Below are 20,481 nucleotides of genomic sequence, written 5' to 3' on the forward strand. Positions count from 1 at the left end.
ATTTTTTTGAGCTAAGTTTTTTTGGCAACGGAATAAAAATAGATGTCAACCAGTCAATGCTAAACATTTCTTGTATGTCGTCAATGTATTGATTGGCAAATAGTTTACCAACCTTAGCTAGTATATCATTTTCGCCGTTTGTTTTTTTGTTCTTAAGCTGCTTTATTGCAATAATAATTTCATCCTTTGCAATATGTAGCAAATTATTATTTACTAATATTGCCTAATGGAGATAACAGTGAATATACGATTAAAACACAATACTGACCGATTCAAATGAAAATTTGGCTAACTGTGTTATTAGCCAAAAAAACCATTATAACTCACATAATTCAATATTCACTTCATTTTGTACATTCTATTAAGATTATGCTTACCAAATAACCTGTTACAAATACCGTTCTGTTACAAAACGAAAAAATAAGCATCGCATTTCGTTTCACGTTCAGGATGTGCCGATTTCGTCGCAAATGGTAAACTTCCTTTTGCCGATGCACCTATTTAAGGCACATACATACACTTATCCGCTATTGTCTTATTGAACGCAATTCGTTTTAATAATTTGTCGTCAAGGTTTCGAAAGGGTAACCAGATTACTGGTGCCTTACTAATTTATTGAGCCTTCTCTAGAAAATATACATGGATTACATTGAATTGGGGATAATATATGTGAGCGATATGATATTGTTGTTCTTTTCAAACATCGTGTTATCCATTTTTAATCTGTTCAATCAATTTTGTTTATTTCTTTTTGCAAATTTCTCCAAACTGTTTTTGGTATAATAAGTACACATATTAGTCTCGTAAGTAGAATTATAATTGTATCGACTACTGGTCAATTTCTTTCTTAATACATTATTAGGCAACAGAACTCCCTAGGCAAAACTTAAGTTTAAACTGAAACACAAAATCCACAGTATGCGACACTTGTCAGTATACACATAGTTAACTTGTTCAAGAGGTTGAGTTTAAAATCCTAATTTTTAAAATTATCATTGAAAATGTTGATCTGATTTACACATTATATATGCTCATCCTATTTGAGATATTTATTCAAAATTACAATCAAATATTTAGTAATAATATTTTTTTAAAATTTTTACTAACTTCCTGACGTCTCTGCTATCACCATTAATCATAAAGGAACGGGTTTTCGGACTGACCGCAATACAGAATTAAATATTCTCTATTAATATCTCTAACTAATCACCTTAAAGACTTCGAAAATTAAGAAAAAGTACAGTTTCTTTTTTATTTGCGTTTGGTACCAAAAGTATTTCTTTTTGACAAAAGATCATCAAGTCTGAAAAGTTCTATCTAATGCTTATATAAGTGCAAATATACAAAATTATCCTAGACATAACATTTATTCAGACTTTGCAAGGGCTTTGATGCCCCACAACATTTGGCTTGTGATACCTATAATGGATTTGCCGTGTCGTGCTTTCTTCATTAATAAATTTCAGCAAACAGACACCCATCAAAAAATATCCAGAGATATTTTATTTACGGCTTTATTAATAAATAATAACTTCAGGGACCAAGGCGTCGTAAAATCTCTGTTCCGGCGCCAGAAATGTCGCCTTGACCAGAGCGCCGCGAGATTTTTTATTTTACGACCCATCAAGTACCTTGTTTTTACTTTAGTAGAGGCAGACGTCGATGCTCTTATACGTGTGAAGTGATAACAGAAAAAGTTACTTTTGGTTTAGTTGTAGCGCGCTAAATGCCAAGATTACCGCACGTTACGTACCGGTAATTTATTAAGGATATCCGCATTGGCCATATAAAATTAAAGATAAAATAAAGAGAGCTGAAAGGTTTACACTAATTGCAAAATGTGATTCACATTTACCATATTTTAATTAAAAGTGATCCTTTATGAAATTCAACTAAAGGGAATATATTTTACATCAGTTATTATGATCCTTATCAATATCATTGGAGATTCTTGCTTTTCCATAGAATTTTAATTGTTTTTTTAGTTTATTTCATTTGAGGGCGTCAAGTTTCAATTAAATGTAATTTCAATTGAGTCAATTACAAGCATGTTTTGATCCTTCAGAGATGCTCATTAAAAGCCTTATTAAATATTTTATACCAGACATCAAACTTATTGACGATTTACATTGGTCGGCAGGTTTTTCATAAATTCCTGATGTTCACTCAATTCTTCTTAATTTTTTTTATACTTCTAAAAGGCCTTAAAGTCTGTTAATTGGAAAGGCTCAGTCCGGTCGGTCGTCATATCAGACAGAGTTCCAGCTATGTTTCCATCTCTTATGTGGTCTTCCTAGCAGTGATAGGCCTGTTGTCTTTCCGTCTTTAGCGATGTATGTATCTCCATTTTGTTTATATGGTCACGTCAATATCTTCTTCTTTTCCTTCCTCATCTTACTATGTCCTCCACCTTGCATGTCTCTCTTATCTCTCTGTTTCTCACCTTGTCGTTAAATGTTCTGAGGATGCTTTTTGTCGTATTCGTGTCAGCTCTAGTCTCGATACCATAGGTTAGCATCGGTCTAACATACTGTCTTATATATTCGCTACTATCAATATGCTACTATATAGTTGTTTTTCTAGATGATATTTATTGTCTGACCTTACTGATTCTTTGGAGACGATCGTACAGTTTGCTTTGTTTGTTTTATCAATGGAGATTGGCATGGTGTACTTTTCACTACTTCCGTTTCTCGATTCAGCATTACTAGCACAGCATTACTGTTTTAGGATTACTGCGTCATCCTGTTTCATATAGCTGTCAATCCTGTTCATTGCTGTCACACTGTGTATAATCCTGTCCATGACGAGGTTAGAACGGAATGGACTAAGACTATTCGACAAGACAGGGTCTTCCTGTTCCTGTTAGTGTCATTATATCATTTGTTGTTTAATGGTCCACTGTTATTCTTGTAGTGTTGCCTGTGTGTAGATTTTTGATGATTAGTGTTGAGATTTGTTTATTTCTCAATATGTCCGGTATATCGGGCAGCTTTGTCGAATGCGTTTGTTAGGTCAATAAGACACATTATCTATTTTGTTATACAGTTCCGAATTTTCCTTCTAGCTCTTTATCGCCATATTTTATGATTTCATTGGGATATCATCCACTCCCAGAGCTTTTTTTGTCAGGTTTTTAATTTTCACACTAACCTTCTCAGTAACTATTAATCTATTCGAGATATCTTCCTCAGTTTCCTGTGATTGAGGTTCTACGGTATTGTCAGTGTTGTCATATTTTAAAACATTTTTCACTTGTTCAGAGGAACCGTTTTGGTCTGGATGTATTCATTTACTGGTTTCTTTCTGATTTTGAGCCTCTTTCAAAGTTTCCTCTGGGCTCCATAAAGATCGTGTTCCATGTCTGTGGAGTTCACTCAATTGAGTCACTCATTTTTCATAGTTGGGGTGAATTTAACCCCAAACTGTAACTGTATTGGCAATATTTATAGCATTTCAGAAATATCCAGAATAACTTTAGGATATTTCAAGAAATCCATCGAAATTTTGAATTTGAAAATGTATGGCATGTTTCACCCAAATTTGGCGTATCCATGGAATCAGGCTCTTTGATAAGCAGTTCCAGGTTATTGACCTGAAAAAAACTTGGACCATGCTGGCTGGAAGATATTTCATCATTTCGTCTAATATTCGATTTTATTTTTCTCGATATTTTCATTCGTTAGCAATTTCTTATGTCCTACTAGTATGTCGTGTGACTTGGAAGTCATAGTGCGCCTTTTTTTTGATAATGCAAAATATATAGCTAGAAAGTTTAACGAATTCCTGAGTACTATTGGAAAACCTCTTGAAAAATCGAATTTTCTACTAGATGATGGAAATGATTCAATTTTTTTTCACCCAGAAGACAAGCAAGGAAATAAAAAAATTAAATTTCTTGGTTTGGATCGATGGATGTATTGACTGATTGGTACCAGGAGAAACTGTTAATAACTATAGTCAAATCTAATTTAGTTATAACTATTGAAAGAATATTTAAAGACCTTTCGAAGGCATTCGATATTGTAAATTAAAATATCTTGTTGTTAAGAAAAGGGAAGTGTGGTTGCAATTCATTTTAAACCCAACTATCTTACAAACGTATTAAATAAGTTCATGCAAAGTACTTTAAAGAACCGTCCTTGTACCTCTGGTTAAAACATGGGAACTAAAGTTTGAATGAAATTAATTATACTAATCATTTTAGTAGTGCAACTATATACAACACAACAGGAAACATATAATATACTGCAACTAATCGATGCTATTATAATAAGATGAATAAAAATTATAATTCTACCTGGCTTTTTAATAAATAAATCGGTCTCTCAATCGATGTATTAAAATATTTGAAACAAAACCGTTTGGTATTAGATCAACCAATATGTTTCTATAAAGACCGGCAAGAAACATCTGCTGACCAAGTGAACGGATATACGTTTTCCTTAAAAGGGAAGACTCTTGGTTTCTATTTAGGAATTTTTTTCGACACCTTACGTTCTGATTTTTTAACGTGGGAATGTTAATTGGATTTTTTTTTATTCGTGTAATAATCTTTTTCTCACAGCGGTTTAAGGGTGCAGGTAAAATCACTATTATCCACGCCCCAACACGTCGGATTTTCTTTATATCTGTTCTATGGTCGTAATTCTAGTGGACTTGGGTCGGTGGTCTCTTTTTTTCTACCTCTTAGGCGGAACTTCATAGTTGGCTAGGCATGGCTTCTTAAGAGTTCCACATTGCCGATACATGAAGTGGCATAGTCTGAGAGTAGTTATCCAAAAAGTGAAGCAAGAAGTTAAAGGGGCCAATAATGGTGCTCTTAGATCATCAGTGTAAGGATTGCAGGTATAAATGCTGTATAAAATGAAAAAAAAAATCTTGTAGCGTAATGGCCCGAAAAAATCCAAAAAAATGGGTATAATTTTTTTTGTAAGCTTTTATTTACTTATCGGTCTCTTTCTCGTGGTCTTATTAAAAATATCCGAAATAGTTATTATCAATTTTGGTTTCATATGAAAGCTGATGAGTTTTTTCACTAAAAAGGTCCTAGGAGTTTCCTTGGACCCACATTTCCTAACACAGTCGTTTTGAAGTTATTCAATATACTTTCAATAGATTAATAAAACCTTGACACTGTCAAAGGCGTTACAAATATCCAAATCGTTTGAAAACTCATGTAACGATTTTAGTTTCTTGTAAAAGTCGAATTTATTTGCTGAAAAGTGTCAACAATTAAGGTATTTTCTATAATACCTTTCCGCGAAAATCTTTTACGATATTTAAAATCCCAATGGTAACGCTCAAACTTCTAACTATCTAACTATCTGCCTCTTCCTAATAGGACGAAATAATCAAACCAGGAATATTTAGAGTGAGTTGTATGTTTTTTATAAGAAAAATGATAATATAATTAAAGATAAATAAAATGTACATACTCACTTGGCAGTCATGCATAGGAGTTCCACATAGTGGGAACAATATTTTCCCATATTAAAAGGACATTTAAGAACATTCAACCCAACATATTAAAAGGCGAAACTAGAAACATTGATCACACAATTGTCACTAAAAGATAGAAAAAAACTAGATTTTCACAGTTGTGTTTGGAGCCTGAATATAGGTTGTAATTTAATTAACGATTTAAACATAAACTTACAAAAGCGTCAATCAGAAAAGTTGTGAATTATAAAATTATTAATTGTGTCTTCTAAATGTAAGGTCTGTTGGGGTTTACTTGTATATTAAAACGAGGTATTATTGCTGAGCTCATTAGTAATATACATATCTTCAAGAAATTCCTGTAGATTGTAACTTTTATAGGTAATTTGTTGAAAGATTTTAGATGTTCACCAAATTCAAAAGAGAGTACTTAAGTATTCAACCACGCGTATTTTCAGGGTCCACAAGTACAGAAGAATTACACTGTAGCGTGTAAATACCACTCTTTGATAATGTATCAATGTTATTATTTATTAATTTGGTTTTAGTTTTATAGGAAATTTGTAATTGAGACTGGTGTTCAATGAAAGTATGGTTAATTTTCTTATTTAGATAAGAATTAATTAATGGTAAAAAAAATCATTTGTCGTCTTTTCTAAAGCCAGGAAGTTTTTTTAATTTAGCTAGTTTGATTTTACTGATTAAAATATTAATTATGTTGGGGTCATATTTATTATTATAAGCAATTTATTTTAAGAATAATTATTTTATTTTAAAAGTTAGGAGGAGATAGAGGAATGTTTATAAGACGTAACAGTTGAAAGCAGCCATTTTGTCTTGGTAAAGGTGTTTGGAATGATTTGAAAGTATGTGGTTTGTTTGATTGGGTTTTCGATATATCGAAAATTCTAAACGATTTGGTAGTTTATGTATAGTTAAATTACATAATAAAAAATTTGCAGCTCGCAGCAGAAATGAGATAATGGAATGAATCAAATATCGAAATGTTTAAAATACATCAAAGATTACAAGAAACAGTATGTAAACAGAATTATCCACCTTAATTTTCCTACAGGGTCTTTTGAATTTACGAGAAAAAACAACAGTTTGTTTTATTCCTGTATAATATAGCCATTATAATATAGTATAATCGAAAAATGCTACTTTACAAAATGATTTTAAGAAATTACAACAAATGTATCTAAAAACTGATGGCAAAATCGTGAGAATCTGATAAAAAATAAAAAAATTATAAAACATCAAACATGACCAATATTTCAGGGTGGCGGAATTTGGTGCCGGCGAGTGTATATAAACCCAATAATATATCCAATCCCAAAATAATTAATTCAAGAAATTCATAATCTCACATACCGAACAATTGATTAATCCGAGTATTCTATTGCAGTTCAAGTAGCCACTTGTAAAATTTATACTAATATTTAATTATGGGGTGTAATTAAGTCATGATCAAAATCTCAAAATCAATGCAGCTGAAGTTCAAACGATACCAATTCAATCTCTTTTATCTCTGTTTAACTTCTATGTGACGCCATGCGGTGATCTTAGTATTGCACTTAACTGGTTTTATCTTTAGACAGACCGGTTTATTTAAATGCATCTATGTAATATTACATTGTTATTTGAATTCTCAGGCTGTGTAAAATCAATAAATTTTCATTATTTCCAGCTTTTCTGCATCATCTTCTGCTGACGTCTTACAATATCTTCTGATAACTCATTAATTTACCTATTTATATAAATAAATTTAAGCTTTCCTTGAACCTACGTACTGACTACGTTTTCCTTTTTCGCGTGGGCGTTGGGAGTCTTAATGTGAATCACTACCTAAGTCTGTTACCCATAACATAACGTTGAAAACAGATGCGACAAACACAATCAGTTGTCGACTAATTCGCGAGAAGCGTGATAGCGGAGCTTTGATTTGAAAAAAAAAATCCGCATATTTGCAAAGTGGTTTCGTGCTCTCGGCGATGTTAAAAAAAAAATCGGTTTTTTACTTAATTGTGTTAATTACCATATAGATCATGCAGTTGTTTATCTGTTTTTCATTGTTATGGTGGTGATTTACGTTGGTGAATGGACAGGTTTGGGTTTTTATGGGTTGATGGAAAAGGTAAGCACGTAATTTAAATGCTGTTCGTTTGATTTGCGCTTTTTTACCGAAAAATGTGGAATACTGTTTGGAGGAGTAATAAAATTAGTGAAACAAAGAGACAATGATTGATCGCTTCACTTGACAATGTGCTTATTAGGATATTTTCAATAGGAAAAGCTTTATTTTGTGTATATATTTTCTTAATGTGATCAGATGCAATCCGTTGTTATAGCACAGTGGCCTTTATGCCATGTTTGGCAACTAAAATTTTGTAAGCTTCTTTAGAATTTTACACAATAAATTTTGGTGATATTGAAAATATGTCTTCAGGATTTTCTCCTAAATAACGATATTTCTTCATTTATCAGTGTTAAAGGATTTTGTTACATAAGTACATCATTCATACAAAACTTTATTTTAATTAACCTCACTTTCCTACATTAAAGGTAAAAAAGTTGAAGTTTCTTTATGTCAAAGCATCAAGGATCAATCCTACGAATAGTAGATTTGATCCCTCAAATGCAAGGAAATATTTGCAGTTACTTAACTTATAGTTTATTTCAAATAGGATAGTAACAAAACCTTAATAAGGGCCGGTATTATATATATTTTTAAAAAGCTAACTTTAACTTTAACCATCAAGTTACACTTAGCCATAAAATGTCAGTTTTACTAGGGTCATTTGCTACTGCTCAAAGATGAATTTTTCGTGTTTTTATTTGGATTGACTGTAGATATACTTCTAGAAGGAAATCCTCTACAAGCTAAGGAAATATGAAAAATGGCGGCAGTTTATATGACATCAGATGTTTGATATTCCGGTAGTCTCGAGGAGATAATTTTGTTTTTTTTTACCGCCATCTATATACGTCGAGGTATAGAGGCTTTTTTTGTGTTAAGTTGTATTCAAAATTAATGATAGAATATATGTCAAAACCAGGATTTTGTATAAAGTTAACTTTAACTGATATCCCATCCACCCGATAAAGTTAACTTTTACATTTTGAAGTTATCTGTCAAAATAGTTTTATAATACCGGCCCTAAATATGGAAAAGAAGTACAGAGTGACGCTCTATGCCACTTTTATAGTTTGCATTACAAAATTAATTCTTTTTACGGAATCCAGGTAGTACCATCCGAGTTTGGTCAGTTTTGGGCCGATTTATGAGCTTTTTCTATTGTTATCTGTCCCATAAACATTAAAAATAGTATGACAAAGGCGTGCGGGCAGGATACTATAATATAAATTTTTGATTATAAAAAATTGTATTTTTTGTCATCTGGTTTAAATAAAAATTTATGAAATAACATAATTAAATTATAAAAACTAATTTTTTTGAACAATATCTCCTTCTTCAGCCAGGTTACATCAAGATAAAAAAATGTTCTTTTGCTCCTTGCGATGGTTCTATGGAATTTTTTTTTGCAGAAAACAATTTTATCGCTTTCCAGTAGCACTAATTTGTGAATATGCTTTTCCCAAGCAAACTCCGTATCTTTTAAAGTAATCCATAAGATTGAAGAAATACTAGTAGTTTATTTTTGCAGTGGAGTTAATAGTTTAATGGATGACTGAAAGAATTTCGGTCCTCATCCATATCCATCATTTAGGGAAACCCTTAATAGCTATCCCTGATGATGGATATGTTCTATAACCAAGACATATTGGATTGGTAAATCTGAGCTTAAAATAACCGTAGCAATAGTTTAAATTGTTAATAATAAATTTATTGGAATCCTCATTAAAAAGCTGGCTGTGGATGGGGAAGAAATTAAATTACTTGAAATGTTTGGAATTAAATTGAAAATCGCGCTTACATACCTGGAAATAGCTTCAAAATTCGCAGAATAAAATAAACATTACTTCATGAAAAAACATAAGAAATAACTTTAAATACCTGAAAGAAATAAACCATGACTTAAACTGGGTCGAAGATGTTGCTGTAAATACCTGGATAGTATAATTTTATTAGTTTGTAAATTTATTTTTTATTTGTCCAATTTTTTATATTTTAATAGCAATTAAATAAATTATTAAAATAACATTTTTAAATTATCAAACCTACCTAAGCTTCAGTCAAGTTTATTTTCGCATGGCCGGTCAGATACCCTACCGCAACGCTTCTTAATACTTTTTTGGTTATCAATATATAATGAAGCTTATCACTCATTTATCATTACTAAAGTCCAACCAGAAAAAAATTAAATGAAAAAAGATTTTATATTTTTGTCAAAAAAATATGAAATATATAAGGGAAATATGGAGTCCTGGAGATTATTGGTGAGGTATTTTTATGCTGACTGGAAGGTATACAAACTATCAGACATCCAACCCACTCATTTTCAATATCTTCTTATTTTATTACAATACGGGCTTTATTAAAGATCCAATCCAATCCTTTCTCTAAATTTCTGCCTGATCCATTAAAAACCGCTAGAGTTAATGACGAACCCAACATCATCACAAAAGTGATTAATGATCAAAAATCAATAACAAATAGCGCGCGAAAAATTTTCGTACATGTACATGTTCAAATATGCAATCAATCAATCATTCGAACCATTTAATGAATATCGTATGTTATACCGATGGCCGTTTAACATTCTTATGGATACTTGTCGGTATAAATCACCGGTAGAAATAATGAGTTTATGCCTCCGCGACCGCCCGATTTGGCACCTCGGTACATTAAAGGTGAATGTTTGGTGTTTAACGGGCTAGACCTGGTATCTATGGTACGTAGATTAGTTTTTGAAGTATTAGGATCACCGTGACATTACTTAGAATCTTTGATAAACGATTTTAATTAAATTTTTTGCTATTTTATGGAGTTGCGTGAGTTGAATAGATTGGAAAAATCAATTGCAATTGCACTCCTAATTTGCTATTGCAATTCATTAATTAAAAAAAAATAGACAAAGTGGAACTACTAATACTTGACTAATTAAGAATATCTTGATACCGAGGCTTTGAGTATTTAATTTCTCTATAATGCAGTAGCTATTAATTCCAATAAATTTACAAACGTAACAAACTCTGGTTTGTATAAATTCATCATGAAATTATCTAATAAACTTTCGTACACGTGCACATACCAAAGGCATGCAAACTTGTAATAATTTTATCCAGACGTGAATACAGCGCCATTAGCTTTAATATATACTCGAGAGCTCATAGTTGATACGGTAAGAAAAAAAAGTGACATTTCGGGTAAACAAGTGGGATAAGTGCTGGGCAAATATTTGGATAAGTGTCGGGAATCGTCTGGATGGATCTGGAGCTGAAGCAAACCGAAGAAACCTGCGAAACCGGCTCGCCATTTAAACGAAAATCGAGTTTCAGGCGCGTGTGCGAGCTTTGTGATAGGGTGGTACAGTTTTATTTTTCTGAAGGTAAATTTTATTAATAGAATAGTTTAATATTTATCAAAAAAATATGGTTATTCTGTATGATTATTCTGTTTATTTTTATAGGTTAATTAGTCTAATTTTAACTCTTTCAAACTTAATAGATTAAAACTGCAGTTAGATTGGAGTGCTGCTTTGTGAATTACTGTAATAAAATCTGAAACTAATCCATATTCTTTATTTTAAAATAACGAGTTTTATTAAAAATGTATTTTTTGACATTGATATACTCGTCTACTTTACTTTTTTTTTATTCGAGCGGATATACGTAATGCATTTTGGAACTGAAATAAAATATATGCGGACCGTAATTCTTGCCAATTAACTCTTCACTGACGTAGCCTTTGTCAGGATCTGTATTGGTGTGTTATTGGCGCCAACTTTTGCATGAATTGAAATTAATTTTGGTAAAAGGTGGGTTTAATTAAGATGATTAGCATTTAACGTCTCTGGAAATTTGATTGAAGGCTCTGCATATAATAACATTTAATTATTAGTGAAGAAACAAGTAAGGTTAAGAATAACTCTCCAATTTAGCTATATTTTCTTCTGTATTTAGTTCGATCATTTTTATCTCTGGTTTACATATATTTTTCGTTAAAGTTGGAAAATATTGGTTCTCAAAAAATATTTAAGCTGCAAATGTCTCAAATGAGAAATATGATCTTAAAAGGATTTAAAAATTATCTACTATAGTAATTGCAATTTAAAAATAAAAAACATGTTTTTTTCCAATATGGTAGGAAGATCTACAGCTTGTACTCAGTTTGTTAAATACATAAAACATACATATATGAAGTATAAGAAGTGCCACTAATTACAAAATATTTTAATAGTTTTAATCCGACCTTTCATTGGAATTAATTTGTTTATCTTCCAATTATTTTAATTAAGGTATTGTAGCAAAATAACCAGTTAGATGATAAATGATAATAACTATAAAAAATTTATGTGCCAGGCTATGATCAAGATAATTTTTTTATAGAAAAGCTGTACCAACTGTCCAAGATTAATTGATTTTTAATTAAAATAATGGTTACTTGAGATTAATTAAAAAAGTCAGTTAAATTAATTTTAACTGACCCTTGTTGACCAAAGTGTGATATACGTTATTTACAGAAGTTGTTTTGCTTTTCTACAGTCTTTTTCACAGAAAATCTTATCTTTATTCTACCAAATAATCAAAATCTGGTAAATACTTTTCTTGTTTTTTAGTATTTTAGCTTGAAAACTGATTTTGCCAGTGATATTCCTTACAGAGATCTTGGTTTCAATCCAGCTAATGTAGTATGTAATCTTTTGCCTCGTTTAGAATCAGGATCAATTCAGAATCCCACATATGCCATTCTTAGTCTCTATGAGGCCCCAGTTTTTTATGATGATTTTCCAAACATCTTGATTCATTTTGTGCAAATATGTACTTATACTGACTTAAATAGCTGTAGCTTAGTTAACTGTTGCAAAATTAAAGATTAGCCCGGCTCTTCAGAGTTACTAACGAAAAGGATTTTAAGAACATTCCACAAATAATGATGATCACTTGTCGAAATGTCTTGAAATATCATGAACAGGAGCGAGTAACCAAGGTAGGTACTGTATTTCCTCCATTTTAAAGCAAACGTGGTTGCTTTGCCCTGAAGACGGTAATAAACAAAAACACGTCTCAGCAACTATCTTTACTTAGCGAAATATCCCAAAAATCCCCTTCTTTAGTCTATTGTTTTACTAGAAGTATACGTTGGCATCCAAACAAAGCTGCATCATTTTGACATTGAAGATTTTTTTTTTAGAAATTACAAAAGTAAATCATTATGTCTTTAGTAGTAGATCACAAAATGAACAACACATAGAGGCAATTTAAAGAGTTTAGAAGTGCATCCCCGTAGCTCGTGATGCTTGTACGTCATAGAGGCATCTGCTGCTGGTGAATGTTGAATGCTTATATGAAAGTTTGTTAAAATATGGGGTTAACGTGGTACGCATGTCGTTGGATTTGTTGAAAGTAATTTAGTTTTATCTCCTTCTAAAAAAACTTCTACTCCAACCTACTTTATTTATTGCATTCTCCCTATATGCCAGTAGGCTTTTCTCTAAGATCCTGTAATGAGGATATTTCTCTTTCGCCTCTTGTTTCTAGTTAGTCAAAGGTTATGGATTCCTTTCAGTTATTTCAAAACTATGTCCAGTTACTTTTTCGTGAGCGGACAAAGAAAAAATGGGCTCTTACAGAAGGAAGTTCTAAATCAGATGTGGTTCTACAGCCACAATACTCTGCTGAAACCAAAATTCCGGAAGCAACATACCTAACAATCTAAATTGTTTTTTCCAGATTAGGCATCCATTAAAGCCATTCATCCATAACTAGTGTAAATTTACGTGGCAATTTCATTTTAATAGTCAGAAATTCATGATGTTGCAACTTATGTAATTACATCTTACAATGGAAAGCTTCACACGGCGAAGGTCTGTTACTTTTTCTTCTGTGACCTAGTAGAACTATAGGGATAACTTCTTCTGAGAAACCTTTCATATCAGCCACAATATTTATTGAACCAAATATGTTCCTCTATTATTAATCTGAAAACTTTTGTTATATAAGGATTTATTTCGATGCTCCATCATCCTTTTAGGACACCGTTTGTCTTGTTAAGAATCAGGATCGCTTTTTTACGCTTGATTTTTTTTACGCTGATTTTTCAGACATCTTTTTCTTGATACATTAACGCAAATATCTACTTTTATTGGCTTAAATATCTATAGTTTAATCAACTGATGCAAAGTTAAGTATTACTTCGGCTCTAAGTAAAAGTATTTTAGGGACATTCCACAAATAATGATGATTACTTGTCCACATGTGCTTATGGATTTCTTCGGGACACGGTAACCTGGAAAGTATGATAATCATGGTAATCATGTACAGGCGCGAGCAACCAATTTGTGTCTTGCCTTAATGCCTTGTTAGTCTATTTTTGTACTAAGGCAGTAACATCCAAATAAAGCTGCAAGATGAAAAACCAGCAAGCCGACCTATACTACCTAAGAGATGGAAAGATAGAACTCTGTCTCACTTGAAAACCAACCGGATTGAGCCTTTGCAATTAACAGACCTTGAGGTATTCTCGGAGTGATTTCCAGTGGTCTTTTTGACAGAGAATCTTAGCTTTAGTTTTCCAAACGTTCAGAATCTGATAAACGCTTTTCTTAGTCTTAAGTATTTTAGATTGAAAAGTTGATTTTTCCGAGTTTTATCTCCTTTTCCAATGCTGTTTTTTACAGAGATCTTAGCTTCAGTCCAGCAAATCTAGCTAAACTAAATATGTTCCTCCACTGTTAGTCTGAAAACTTTTTTTATATTATGATTCATTTCTATGCTTCGTCCTTCTAAGGGTCGTTTTGCCTTGTCTACGTAGGAGTCACTACATTTAGCATCTCACAGATACAGTTTCATTAGGCTAGCCCTCTTCAGAACTACAGCTTTTTATGCTGTTTTATACTATTAATTATTATTATTAATTATAATATTAACTAATACTATTAATCATTTTTAACTTACAACTAGAATATGCATCTAATGTTTCTCAATATGATTTTTTTTTCATGTTCCTTAAGTTCATCAGATTCAGTCAACTTTAAGTGAAGTAATTACAACTTATAGTAAATAAATAAATATACGTTTATTTGCCAATAGAAAGATATGTAGAAGTTATATCAACATAAAAAGGGTAATAAAATGGGTAATCACATAGGCTGCACTAATTTGCCACTTGTTTGTGAAATTATTCAATGTCCGAAAAATTTTTTATTTAAGACACGTGAGTATAAAGTCACATTCGGTAAAAAAGTCCCATTTGAAAGTTTTTTCAAGTCTTTAACATTTTTTTTACTATTTACTAGTAACCCTGATACAATAAATAAGCCTAAAATTTTATTTAAAACTTTATAACTTTAACCAAAGATAATACTACCCGTAGTAGTATTATCTTTGCTTTATAACTTTTATAACTCCGATGGAGATAATACATAAAATACATTTCAAGAGTTACTCGCCAAATTATGGAATGTGGATCTATTGTTTGCGATCTATTTGAAAGATAATTCTCAGTCTCTTAGCAATACCGTGAATACCATATATTTTCAGTTTCTTTAACAAAATTTTGTGAGCCACAGTGTCAAATGCTTTTGACAAGTCAACTTTGTACAAAAATACAAAGCGTTGGTTGATTTTCGTCAAAGGATTCATATACAGACTTAACTCTTTAAGTATTCATGGTCGAAAATTTAAACCACCCTGACTAATGGTTTAAAGGCTCGGTGGTTCAAAAAATAGACCATATTTTGATGTTGCTTTGCAATGCGCTGCCGAAGCACAAAATTTAAACCACCTATTGGAGCTCGCTCCGTGGACATTTTAACTTTTTTTTTACTTTGGCGGTTAGATTTCTTATTCGGTGGATAGCAGCATTGATGAAACACCTGTTACGAATTAAATTTGAGGTTAAAATAAACAAAAGTTAGTTATCTGTGTCAAAATTGATATCCTGCAAAAAGTGATAGCTTACATCATTCCAGTAAGTATAGATATTTATTTACATATATTTATTAGTATGTTGTAAAAAAACATTGTTTTTATGTGGTCCTTTTTTACTACCACCGCTCTCCACTTAGAATATTGAGTTTCACTAATTGTAAAAGACCTATACAATATTTTCTTGCAGGTATGGAGCCATTGCCATTTAAGACGGTAGGAGGTTTGACTTACGATGAAGTCAACACACAAATCGACACATTTTATGTCGATACACTGCCTTCGGGGTCTGAGTCAGAAATTGATATGGACTCCTCTGATATAGAGGACGAAACTTTAGTTCCTACAGTTATTACAGATATGGAAAAAGATCTACCGGTCTTTGAGGAGGAAGATCCAAGTGATAATATCCCCCTTTCCTAACTACAACAACAGTGGTCAAAAGGTAAAATTCCTGTTTGGTCGAATGTTCAAAAAACTGATCCTCTTCCTCAATTTACCGAACCTTCTGGAATTCCTCAGTTTATCAGAGACATTAATGATCTAAGGGGGTATAAAATGTGGATGTTAGCTGATAAATCTGGTTATTGCCTAAAATTTGATTTGTAAACTGGAAAATCACCTACTGGTTAGATAGAAAAGTGCCTTGGTTCAAGGGTCGTTACAAATTTGATAAAATACTTAGAAAATAAAGACCATGTGTTATATGTTGATAATTTTTTTACTAGCGTCGATCTATTTCAACAATTGAAAGAAAGAAAAATCCATGCTGTTGGAACCGTAAATGTTAATCGTCGTCATATGCCAAAATTTAAACCAGACAAGAATTTGAAACGCGGTGATGTGCAATGGTTTACAAGCAGTACCGGATTGTTAGCTGCAAAATGGAAAGACCGTCGATGTGTTCACATGTTATCAAATTTTCATCAGCCAGAAGATGTCGGAACAGTAAAATAACTGAAATTCCATGTCCTCAACCTATAATCGATTACAATTCTAATATGAATGAAGTCGATATATTTGACCAAAGACTTTCTAACTACAAGATTGACCGTCGCAGTTAAAAGTGGTGGCATCGAATATTTTTTTACTTATTAGATGCATTAATTGTAAATTCCAATATTATTTATAATAGGTTGGAGTTACCAAAAATGTCTGCTAAAGATTTTAGACGAAGTGTCATAACCGGTTTAATCTCAGAAACGCTTGTAAATCGAAAGAGATATTTGGTTGCACCATCAGATGTTGAATTAAAAAAATGCAAACCTTACGTACCCTTAGAGATAAGACACCAGTCATCTGCTCATCAACCTACAAGGAGTATCAGAAGAAGATGCGCGCTTTGTAGCACTAAGGCTAACCCAGTAAGGACCGATTGGGTATGTTCCATATGTAAAGTCCCTTTGTGCTTGGGGAAACGTAAAGAGTGTTTCCAAAGTTATCATGCAACGTAATTTTTAGTACCCAGGTTTGTATGAGTTTTTAAATAAATTTGTTATCTTACTCTTAGTTTTTCTATTTTGTGTCGCGGTGGTACACTATATTATCCACCGAATTATTCAAATTTAACAAAAAACTGATTGGCAGATTTTCATTTTTTTATTATTACTAATGTATTAAATTACCACAATTTTACAAAAAATATAAAAATTCATAAAAAAAATATTTTGGCTCCACTAGGTATTTTTTTACCAACTAAATTAGGCGCCGCTAAGAGTTAAAGATAATTTTAATATGGCATTTTCTATAGACTTTTTTTCACGAAATCCATAGACAACACATGATATTTTGTTAAAAACTTTACAATCCTTGTTTAAATAATTTTAAAGATATTTGATATAAGTGACACCGGTCTATAATTAATAACGTCGTCTTTAGAACCATTTTTGTGCGGCGGTATATACTCTGGTTTTAAGTGCTTCTAGAAAAGTGCCACTACTAAAACAAAGGTTGATAATCTGACAAAGGGGATTTGAAATATGCTTATTAAATTTTTGTAGTACTTCGGCTTTTAGTCTGTCACATCCAGGAGCAAAGAGTTATATTTTCTACTTCCTGTAGGGTTGTGTCTGATCTTAAATAAAAGGTTTTAATACTACGGCTAGATAAGCTAATAATAGAAATTAACTCTTTTGAGAAAATTTTTCAAATTAGACAAATGATATTCATGAAACATCTTTATCCTACTATGGCATCTATTTCAAAACATGGAAAAAACATTAATTTTATATTTATATACAGTTGCCGATATTTATAAATCCGTTGCAATCAAATAATAAACAGTTGCATTCAAAATGGGTCGGCACCCGTTGACAACTTGTTTTTTGTTGACTCTATTATAGAGTTACGAAAACTTATGAATGAATACTATTTATTAATCCTAACTTACGTCGTGAATATTAATCAACACACGTGCATATAACGATTGCGTCAAGATATCCACCCATAACACTAAAACTAATTTTGTTTTGAAGTTTTTATTATGTTTTTGACAATGCAAGAAAACATTTACTTGCCACGTCCGTTGTAGGAAGGAATTTAAGACCTATTTAGTAGTGTCATCAAATGAAATTAATTTTCCCAAGACGAATTCAGGTCATTTTACGTAAACAATGTTTTTTGGGAAAGTTCGAAGAATTTTCCACTTAAATTATCTCAATGGCAAACGTATGTTTCTGGGTCAACAATTTTGATACATTTTGAGTACCTGTATAACAAGTCGTGTATTTTTTTATCAATAATTATTTCAATTGCCTAATTTGTCTAACTAGGTTTTTCCTAATTTAAAAAAAAAAAATATTTTGTTACAGAGTCAGCAGCCCAGAATGATGCTTCAGCTGTAAGCACTTCATCCCCAGTTAATAAAAGGCGAGGTTTTAGCGGGTAAGCATTTTTCTTTTTAATTATAAAATACTATTCAGAAAATCTATATTGGGCTTGTTCTGCCTTATATGTCTTGGCACCCATCGTGTTTCGATCTGATATCTATTAGCCGAATGAATTTCAAGCAATTTATGTATTTAGTCGCTCATTAATAAAACATGCAATATAAAGTAAGTAGTAAACGCATAGTTGTATAGAAAAAGCCTTCATTAATATGGATTGCCGTTAAGAATGGCGAGAAATAAGACATTAAATGCATTGCAGAAGTTGTGTGATTTTTTTTTCGTTTAGCTATTTTAACTAGAAACAACTATTATTAATTGAATAGAAAATTCCATTACTAGATTGCGTAGTCATAAAATATTGATCTCAGCAGTGATTAATGTCGAAGTAGAACTAGTAAAAAGAAATATCTCTTCTCAACTTAGAAAGCAAAAAATTTTTTTTTTCAGTTTTAATTCACCTCAACCAGATTTTTTTTTTTTCGTTAGATGTAAATATATTAGTGCTTATTATCAGTTATCGAGACCCAATACTAAAAAATTAATATTTATATAAATAATATAGATTTAGAAATAATCTATTAAAAACTCAATAATAGTGTTAATGGAAGTTCGTTGACCGAGAACCATTACAAGTTTGTTTCTTATTGTCTTTGAAATGACAAAATAATTACTACAGTGATTTTAAATAAAACTTTATCGCCCAGAACTCAAGACTCAGTACCAGTAGTTTTATTTCTTTATACCTATTTTACCATTTCTAAGTTTATACAGAAATAATTTTAATCGTAAAACTAAATTTCTTTTCCTATGATCTATGGTGCGATTTGTAATTGCAGGAGAAAATCTTGGCATAAAAATTATGTAGTCAAAAAAATCGCTTGACTTTAAAATATTAAAATATTTCTAGCAGCACTGGTTTTAAAAGTTCTTTGATTAAGAATCAATAAAAAAAAGTTTTTTTTTAACAAAATTATCACCACAGTTTTTAAAATTCATGATTTTAAAATTTCATCAACTTTTTTTTCCTCATATATATTTTATTATATTATATACAATTATTACATGTAAGGATTTGTCCTTTATTCGCTTAGAAATAAATATTTATCCTATCTGGTTTATAATGGCAAAATAATTATTGAGAAATGTTTAATTATGATGTTAAAAAAAACACTGAAAAATAAAATTTTTAAAACTCATGGATATAGAGTTTTTTAAATAAAATTTCATATTTAAAAATTAGTAAGGATATATAGGGTGTTCCAAAAAAGGACGTTAAAACTAAGGGAGGCGATAGAGGAGGTAATTTGTAATCAAAACAACCCTATATATTATTATCCGATTGTTGATTGTGTAAAAGTTATTCTTATAGGTACAAAATTTATAGGAAGAATATTATAATTTATTTGCTTGTGATTTCGTGCGAGAGTGGCCCTAAAGAGTGCACCGTTTCATGAAAATGATTTGGATGCGTAATTGTTTCTTTCAGTTGTAAGAAAAACATAATTTCTCAATATATGTATATAATTTTGTAATTATACTCAATGTACATAATTTTATCATACAAATTATTTGCGTTTCAAGTGACGCTGGCAGAAACAAATTTACTACAAAAAGTTAACAACTCTCAGGAAAAGTTACTTTTTTAATGAAGATTCTCATACGGTAAAAGTGAAAATGATACAAGTCTTTTTTGATTGACATTTTAAGTAAGCTAATCGTTTTTGGACAAAAATCATTACAACCTTACCTCACAACTAATTCTAAATAATGTAAAAAAGGGATTTTATTGCTGCTAAACATCACAATAAATATTCAAAATGTGAACGACTTGACACTTTTTATGCGTCGGAATGCTCTTTCGTTGCCGATAAAAATGTTGGTTTGTTTTATTTTTCTTCGTAGTTTAAAAAAAGTCTATGGGGTTCAGGCCAGGTGAGCTTGCAGGTCAGGAGACCAGTCCTAAACCATTAGAGTTCTCCTTGGAACTTATTAACATCTTAAATGGTTTGCAAGCGAGATGCATTGCCAGGCACTCGCCATACTCTCAGCCTTCATGAATCAGGATGTAAACCAAACCTCGATGCATCGATAAAAAGAA

At 31.4% G+C, this 20,481-nt stretch overlaps 1 protein-coding gene across 7 annotated transcripts in view; it reads left to right on the forward strand.

Moving 5' to 3' along the window:
- LOC126739256 (triple functional domain protein) overlaps positions 1 to 20,481 on the forward strand; it is a 288,570-nt gene that overhangs the window by 215,846 nt on the left and 52,243 nt on the right. For all 7 annotated transcript variants that reach the window (XM_050444845.1, XM_050444840.1, XM_050444841.1 and 4 more), the window contains one exon: positions 18,306 to 18,378. In XM_050444845.1, the coding sequence (XP_050300802.1) occupies positions 18,306 to 18,378 (73 nt within the window). The remainder of the gene's footprint in view (positions 1 to 18,305; positions 18,379 to 20,481) is intronic.

This window comes from Anthonomus grandis, chromosome 8 (genome assembly GCF_022605725.1).
Source record: "Anthonomus grandis grandis chromosome 8, icAntGran1.3, whole genome shotgun sequence".
Classification (NCBI taxonomy): domain Eukaryota; kingdom Metazoa; phylum Arthropoda; class Insecta; order Coleoptera; family Curculionidae; genus Anthonomus; species Anthonomus grandis.